At 37.7% G+C, this 9,059-nt stretch overlaps 1 protein-coding gene across 1 annotated transcript in view; it reads right to left on the reverse strand.

The window, feature by feature from the left end:
- LOC119838083 (probable multidrug resistance-associated protein lethal(2)03659) overlaps positions 1–9,059 on the reverse strand; it is a 39,920-nt gene that overhangs the window by 8,169 nt on the left and 22,692 nt on the right. Inside the window, exons 9-20 of the mRNA XM_038363894.1 lie at positions 8,503–8,659; positions 7,784–8,140; positions 6,865–7,015; positions 5,936–6,097; positions 5,505–5,634; positions 4,700–4,809; positions 3,638–3,763; positions 2,907–3,041; positions 1,938–2,034; positions 1,421–1,571; positions 889–959; positions 28–196 (exon numbers count right to left, since the gene is read on the reverse strand). Of these exons, the coding sequence (XP_038219822.1) occupies positions 28–196; positions 889–959; positions 1,421–1,571; positions 1,938–2,034; positions 2,907–3,041; positions 3,638–3,763; positions 4,700–4,809; positions 5,505–5,634; positions 5,936–6,097; positions 6,865–7,015; positions 7,784–8,140; positions 8,503–8,659 (1,816 nt within the window). The remainder of the gene's footprint in view (positions 1–27; positions 197–888; positions 960–1,420; positions 1,572–1,937; positions 2,035–2,906; positions 3,042–3,637; positions 3,764–4,699; positions 4,810–5,504; positions 5,635–5,935; positions 6,098–6,864; positions 7,016–7,783; positions 8,141–8,502; positions 8,660–9,059) is intronic.

Below are 9,059 nucleotides of genomic sequence, written 5' to 3' on the forward strand. Positions count from 1 at the left end.
TGTCTGTGTGTGTTTGAAGTGACGCACCTGAACATGGTATCGTGGAGAGTCACGGAGGCGCGTATGCAGGTGTTGTAGAAGACCAGCAGCTTGTTCCAGGTGAAGAACATGCAGATAGCTATCAGCGAGCCGTACACGTACACGCACTGTTCGCGGGACAGGTGCCACCTGTTGAGCGGCAGGCTCTCGTATGCCACTGGGAAGATATCAATGAATAAAGCAATCCACTCAAAACTCAAACTCGAAAATTTATTTGTTCGGTTATACATCTTATAGAAGCACTTTTGATTCGTTATAACACGGTTATAACATTTACCGCCGGTTCGTAAAGCAGTTTCTACAGAGAAGAGCCGGTAAGGAACTCTGTAGTTGCTATTTTCCAATTATGTTAATTTTACATTTAAAATGATTATAAAGTTTTTGCTACTGCAAAAAGATTTTTTTTTACAGTCTCGTGTCCTCTAGTGGGGTATGGGGCAGATGATATACATCTGTTTCATTGATCGATTTTTTTATGGACAAGTAGGTGATCAGCCTTCTGTGTCCTGCCAGACCGAGACGTTTTTTTTGTGTGCGTCCCCATCGAGAATCGGACCCCTCGGTTCTACGCTCATGCGTTAACCACTGTACCAAGGAGGCGGTCAGCAAAAATATACTGACATAGAAATAAGATATATAAATAAAATGATTCGTTTAAAGATTAAGTTACGGCTTAGAGTTACAACGTTTACAGTTAAAATGATTCAAAAGAGACATCGAATACAAAAAGGTGCAAAAAAGACGTTTGGTAAGTAAAATTATAAGCTATACATAATTTATTAACAAATATGGTGCAATATAATTTGTTCACCACATGATTCAGTATTTTTTAAATGTTAATAACGTTACCTGGAGGCTCCGATGAGGTAGAGTTCCGTATTGCTATGTTTTGTGCGCTATTCGACTCTTCCAGGTTGACCCTGAAATTTGCAACAGTTTATTAATATTAATATAAAAAACAAAAACATCCACAAATTTATTAATTGATTTATTATCTTGTTCGATATCAAATTGAAATTCATAACTTGTTTTATCGTACATGGCTATTACTTTACTAGTAAATAAAAGAGCTTACGCACACACACACACACACATACACACACTGGCATACACACGCACCCACAAGCACACAAGCACGCCCACACGCACACATGAGACCACACATAACCACGTAACTACACTCGCACACACACACACACACACACATATATATATACGACCACAAGTCACCACGCATAATATTATTTCAAGCCACTTACATCCACACGTGACCACAACCCCCCACACGCACACACGCTCACAACGTTAACACACACGATCACACGACAAGACGCGCCACATACACCCATCAAGCCAATAAAAATCGTGTCGAAATACTCACCAATCCTTCAGCCATATATCAGTGGACGAGTAGAATATCTGTGCTACTATGAACAAGGACAGTAGCAGTAGCAAAGTGAACTTGCCCCCACCACTTGTTATGTAAGATATGTACACGCTGTTGGAAACGGAACCCGTGTTCTGGCTCTCGGCTAAAAAATAATGATATAATACATAAAATACCAAAAGAGGATATATTGGTATTTTTTATATATATTTGTAATGTACTGTATAAACTGCAAAAATATCTTTCCACATTAGAAAGCTGCAGCTTCACCGAACGACATAGGCTTTGTATGTACCACGGACGAAGCAAGGGCGAACAGCTAGTCTTATATATATATGAAAAAGGATCATATACTGATATATAGACAAACTACAAGCATTCGAAAAAATTACATGTATCATTATGCTTCCAAATTTTTTATTATACGATAAAACAAAATTTAAAGCATTTTTGACATTTACAAAGGCAATTATTTTTTTTTTTTAATTTGTTTATTTATTTTATTTATTACCTTCATACTTCGGTCCAGTGGTTTCAGCGTCCACATTGAATGATAGCTGTGACACTTCAGACATCGACCTTTGGGAACGCAAGATATGGCTATGCTCCTAGAATAAAAACATTAAATATATTACTCTCTCTCTTACGTAACTCTAGCTCTCTACCTCTACCAAGGTTATATCTCCCATCTCACTCTTGAAACGACTTTCTATTAAATACTACAAAATACATCCAATCGTGTATAACTACTTAAAAAAAACTAAACTACCTTCAAATTGTCAGAACTAGGTTTAATTCTTTTATTAAAAACAATCATAGATAAAAGTTTTATATAAAATAACAATTTCAACTTAAAATACTGACACTCCTTCTGCTATCCACTCTCTTAGGCTCCGTTTTTATCAATGCGTTGTACACCTGGACAGATTCATATTTACGTATCGAATATCCATACTAATTCTACTAATAAATGCGAGAGTTTGTGAGGATTGATGGATGTATGCATGTATGTTTGTTACTTTTTCAAGCGATATATTGGTATATAAATCAAGTATTAAATTGCTTGGATACGCATAATTTTCTTTTTAAATGAAGCAAATGGAACCGGTGCGACTTCTATTACTATTTTCATTATTTAGCTCTTAAAATATTTATAAATTTCATGAAAGTTTTATTTTCAAAACTTATCATTTAGTGATATTATGACCACACCCACACAGTTATTGAACTAGTTGAATAAAAACTCAAAAAAATGAAAAACACATTTTAATGATTAAATCATCTAACTGGTCACACTTGCATACGGAGTAGAAGGAAATTGCCCAATCCTAATCAGAATTATAAGATAAATCCATGAAATTATTGTATTATCACCGATCCTTGATAAGTAGACAAAGCTTGAATTAAAGTGTGTCAAAATCGAGTCTTAAGGAGACGGTTACATACAAACATGCAAGTGAAGCTAACAAAAGAAACATACCATGCTTTCTTTGTTCTCATAAGACGTGATTTTCTGCTTCTGCTTCACCTCATCCACCTTTTCCCCCATTTCGATCAGCTGATCGAACTCCGGGACGCTATTTTTGAGTTCCTGGTACGTGCCTTGTGCTACTATCTGTAAATAAGTTTGATAATTAACTTACAACTCCTTACATACAGAACTTTGTTTGCAGTAAATCCGGCTCGAAGGACCATGATAGGGATAGCAATAACCTGTCATAAATGTCGCTCATTTCCATAATACGTGCAATTTGCTTGCATGCATATAGACTTTCTACTTTTATGCGGAAACCCATAGAATGACCATGCGGAAGTACCCTAAGCCATGTGTGTATCATTTGATGAAAAGATGAAAGAAAGATGAAATTACTGATTTCAGACACAGAATCAACAATTTATCAAAAATTATTATTTATCAATTATAATTAAAGGTTGCCTGTTAGAGATGGCTTTTAGTCGTAATGCTACAATTTGTGCTTGTCTTTATTATATATCTGTATTGCATTTTTGTCATTGTGCTCAATAAAGAATAAATAATTAAAGATTTCCAAGACCAGTGACTTCTACCATTCCCTGATGACGACGAGGATAATAATAATGATGACAGTGACGACGACGGTGATTATGATGACAGTGGTATTGGTGATGATGATAATGACGACGGTGGTGATGATGATGATGATGCACATAATAAAGATGACGATGACTCACCCGTCCACTGCGCATGACGCACACGTTGGCGGCGTGGCGGGCGTAGTGCGCGCGGTGCGTCACGAGCACGACGGCGCGCTCGCGCAGCAAGCCGCGCACGCACTCCTCGTATATCGCCTGCGCTACCTGCAAATGTGTTATTTTTTCTACTAAATATCCACATACTTGGAGTTTTTAATAATTTGTGGATGTTGCTTGGCGAAATCGATGGTTAATTATTTTTAAGCATTATTATATTGTAAGCAGAAGGAAGATCTGGTTTTAAAATTATGTAGACTACATTCGCTTGCTTTAAAAAAAAATAATAAAAATTAGTCACTGACAATCGCAAAATAAAAATTTCAATAGCGCTTTTATAAGAATATTTTAATATTTGATTGCTATTATTCTTCGATAAGACAAAAGCCTTCGATTTAATTGCTTGAGAAATATTTATTCTCAAATTACAGAAAAATGGGGTAATGGAGTAACCTTGGATTGGATTAAAATTTGGCTGAGCAATTGCAAATTGTGTACTTCGGTATCAAAATAGGAGAACATAATCGAATGAACTGCACAATGCAATTTTGCACAAACGCTTGTGGAGTACCTCAAGGAAGCATTATGGGGCCACATTCGTTTGTTTGTTACATCAATGGTTTGAGCATATTTGCTTACGACGATACTTTTTCAAACATGGACAAAACGAACGAAGCAACAATAACAAAAGCTATTACAGTAAACTAAAGTACAACAGCAACAGTAAAATTAGCATATCACTGAAAAATATGTACCTTATAGTGGTAAAATAAGTTTTTAAGAGTCATTATGTATGAATATATACATTGATCGTGTCCTTGGTTAACGCGTGAGCGTAGAACCGAGGGGTCCTGGGTTCAATTCCCAGTGGGTACGCACAAATAAAATGTCTCGGCCTGGCAGGACACAGAAGGCTGATCAACCACTTGTCCTTAAAGAAAATCGATCAGTGAAACAGATGTACATCATCCGCCCATACCCCACTAGGGGACACGGGACTTCACTTATGTATGAATGGATAAATAAATCAATTTTCTTAATTACCTTAGCATCAACAGCGGCCAGCGGATCATCGAGCAGATAAATATCAGCGTGCTGGTACACGCACCGCGCGAGAGAGATGCGAGCCCGCTGTCCGCCCGACAGGGACGTACCTGTGAGATTCAATTTAGACCTGTATATAGTGCGGAATCATTCATATATTTCGTGGCAGTACGATAATTTTTGCTACTGTTAAGTAATATTTGTATGTCTTCAATGTCTTGTATCATGTCATGTCCATCAAATGTTTTTAAGCTTTTGCGTAGCTTCTACCGCGGGCCTTGAGTGTGGAGACCGAATCCAGAAATTCCGTAACGACAATAACCCACCCCGCACTCCGACCGGATAAATGACTGAAAAAATGCTATTCAAATAGCTGTACCGCGCAGTCTCCGAGTGCCACACGTCCTTTTTTTTCTTTCTTTCTTTCTTTTTCTAAATAAAAACCCAAGATGCGGAGTATGATACGCAATTAAGGCTCGAAAGCGTCCTTAAACACCAACCAATTATATCTATGACGTCGTTAAAAAGTTAAACACTAACCTATTATACTCATGTTTTATTTAAAACTTTCTCAAATTTAAACTTCCACGAATTATTTTTTCGTTTCCTTTTCCCCACCCTTCCCAGTCAATCAATCGTCAATCCTTGTCCCTATCATACACCCAAATGTTCATGAGCGATGGTGATCGCTTACCTTCAGGCGAAGCACCAGCACAGTTGCCAGGTATGACATAAAAAAAATCTTTAAAAAATGTGTAGCAAGTCTTTGTTATGATTAAATAAATATTACATTTGTGTAGCATACCTCTCTCACCAACGACGCTCTTATCACCATGTGGCAATATTTCCAGATCTGTTTTCAGCTGGCAACACTTAATGACTTGCTTGTATCTACGCAGATCCATGTCTTGGCCAAAGAGAATGTTCTGACGAACCTGTGAAGGCAAAATAATATATTTATTAAAAAACAAATATTTATTTTAGTGCAGATTTCCGTGCAGAGATTGCTTTGATAGTTCTATGCCCCTCCATTTCTCTTCTAACCGACTTGCAAAAATGGCAAGTTAAGTTTAAAGGCAAAGTTCGGGCATGATATTTAGATTATGGCCTGAACCCTCATAGGAGGCCTGTGTCCCTGCTGATAACATATGTGGGAACATATATAACTGATGATGATGATGATGATGATGGGCACGATATTTCCCGCTATGACATAAAGAATACACGAAATCTCACCGAAGCATCGAACAACCAAGGGTCCTGTGACGCGTACGCGACGCCGCCCCTAATTGACAACGCACCACTACTGGGTGTCAGTTCCTTCAGGATCGCCTGCACCAGCGTGGACTTGCCCGAACCCACTGTACCTACGATCACTGTTAGCGTTTCCGGTTTTATCTGGAATAAAAAAAAAGAAAAAATGCATACTCTTACTCTCTCTTCTCTACAAAATATAAATAACCGTATAAGTGGTCTTATATTGTAGTTTTTGTATAATAATATTGGTGTAAGTAGAGTAAATGAAAGGTGAAAGAGACAAAAGACTCAACAACACAGGGAATCCTAGTGTGTGAAATAGTGAATTGTGTATTTTTAAGTGGTAATAAAGATTTTTGCATTTTTTGTATTTTTGTAAATACTTGTAAGGTTTCCTATGTGTGCAAATGAATACTAGTTTAATACTGGTTCAATTTGGCTGTACTTTTTATGCAGTATATAAATTTGAAATGTGCAGTTAGTCTTCCACACAAATTCTCATTCCAAAATAGTTGCGTCCATATATCGGAATTTCTAACTTTAATAAAATTGTACACAAAAGTAACCTAATAACTAGCAATTTGAATAAAAAACGATACAGTGTTTTGGGACTGTTTAATTTAATTGGGAGTGAGCAATGTCTCACACATTGCAGTGGTGGCTACGTGGTGAGGACCTAGGACTTCTAAATCGATAAGTCGAGGGTTCGAGATCAAGCGAGCGTGCAGGAAATAAATTGATTAATTAAATTTATCTGCACTTGCGTGTGTGCAATTTAATAGATGAATGAAACACTTTTGATTCACATTTTCTCTCCCCTTATAGGAGCACAGGTTCCGGACACAAAACAACTTGGAAATTTCTGAAGTATTATATATAGCTTTTGCTTAACCCAACATTTGACTTACCGTTAAATTTATGTCCACCAATGCTGGTATTTTTCTATCCAACTCTCCGTCTTCCGCATTCCTCCAGTAAACCGTGAAGTCCTTTAGGCTGACCAAGTGATCCGGTTTAAGTTGGTCCAAGTTGGACTCGGACTTTATGTACGCTTGCTGACTGTAAGAAAGTGATTGTTTTCTAGAAAATAGATTCACCAAACAACTATTGACCAAATGACAACAATTACCGTGAATATATATATATATTGATAAAAAACCGTAGTAAAAATAAAGAGGACCACGTCGACCGGTCGAAAAGCCAAAGAGTTATCGAATATGGCAAAAAAGAATGTCGTTAGTATTTAGAACTTTTCTTTTTAACGAAGATTGTGTGTTTAATTTCGCTTATTGGAAATTATTGAAGTGGCAACATTGTTATAACTCCTACAAATGCAATGCAGCAATTATCTGCTCTCTCTTCTTCGCTCCTTCTTCGCTCTTCGCTAGGTCGTAGCTTGATATAGCCTATAGCCTTCCTCAATCTCAGCATATTTATTACTAGCCAAAATACATATATTTTTCTTTTTGGAAACATAAATTTATAATAAATTTTTGTTTTTTTTTTACGATCCGGTATTGTATCACAGGTCTCAAACCATCATTAAAATTCATCGGAATCAAAAGATCGGAGTGAAATAGTAGCGTGCTACTGTGTTTCGTTCTCTCGCCAATTCTTTCTAAATCCCTTTCAAATTTAAAGTCGGCCATCCATTTGTAGAGGCATAAGGTCTGCAATTCGACCTTACGCCTCTCCAAATGTTCACGGGCTGCGGTAGCTCTTACGATCTTATGTGATCTTATGGTGGTACTCTTACATCAGGCGACCCACCAGCTCCATTGTAGAAGATGTCATAAAATTAGGAAACTAAGTAGTTTTGACACTTACCCGTTTCCAATCTTCTCGAACACTCCATTCGCCCTAACCTCCGCGCGATCTATGTTCACCAAATCGACACCATCCTGGTTCTCAACCTCCGGCAGCACTAAGAACTCCTCCATCCTTTTCACGCTCACGTACGCCTCCAGCGTGAACGTGATCGCCAGCGGCAGGAAGTCGACGAGCGTGTACTTCAGCATTTCGTAATAGGAGAATATCACGAACACTTTAGCGGCCGTGAGGTCATTGTCGAACGATATGAACGCAATCACGCTGAGGAATATTGCCACTTTGGTGTTGAGCTTCACGCAGGATATCATCACGGCGCGCAGCCAGGACATTTTCTTGATGACGTTCATTTCCTTCCTGGAGATTAAATCGATACGTTAGATGGTATTAATGTGTATTATGAGTGATATGGACATCGTCTAGCACCATTACTTTTTGACGCTGGAATTAATACGGCTGTATGACGTCATGGTAACTCCTTAATAAAATTTAAGATTATTTGCAAGGAGCACAAACAAAATATGCAATTAGAAATTCATTATCAATACAATAATTTTGATTAGATGACACATTTAATATAGATTTTATTACTACTGAATTTATTGACAAATTATGCTGAGTTTTCCCGTTTCTTACTTATTCAAAGTGTTATAAATGAAAATGTACTTAAATACACTTAACACTAACGCTAGGTTAACACCAAACGCACTAAGACTCACTTTCTCGCCTGCCCGATGATGCCAGCGAATGCGTTCTCCCAGGCGAACATCTTTATCGCCTCTATGCTCTGTATCACTTCGTTCATCAACCGGATTCGATTGTCCGTCCGGACGGCGGTCTGCCGCCGGAGACGACTCGATATCTTGCCTAGGTACCCTGGAAATAAATTGATGATGTATGTGAAATGCAGTGGTGGTTCAGTGGCTAGGACCTTGGACATCAAAATCGATAAGACGGGGGTTTGACATTAGGCGAGCGGTCAGGAAATAAAAAAGGAAACAAAAATACCAGTTTCTTTGCCTCGGATTGTTTAAAAGTTTCTCCTACTGACCAGTCTATTCCCATACTAGTCGGTCTTAATATTATCATTTTATACACATCTATGACATATAACAAACATTTAATGTAGTTATCTAATCAGAATTTCAGAGAGCTGTCAAAAAAAACGTCTACAATCAATCCATTTAAAGCCCAACACTAGGTAAATCGAAATCGAAGCAGTGGTGGCTCAGTGGTGAGAACCTCGGACTTCAAAATGGATTTTTCAAGTTATCTG

This window comes from Zerene cesonia, unplaced genomic scaffold (assembly GCF_012273895.1).
Source record: "Zerene cesonia ecotype Mississippi unplaced genomic scaffold, Zerene_cesonia_1.1 Zces_u001, whole genome shotgun sequence".
NCBI lineage: Eukaryota > Metazoa > Arthropoda > Insecta > Lepidoptera > Pieridae > Zerene > Zerene cesonia.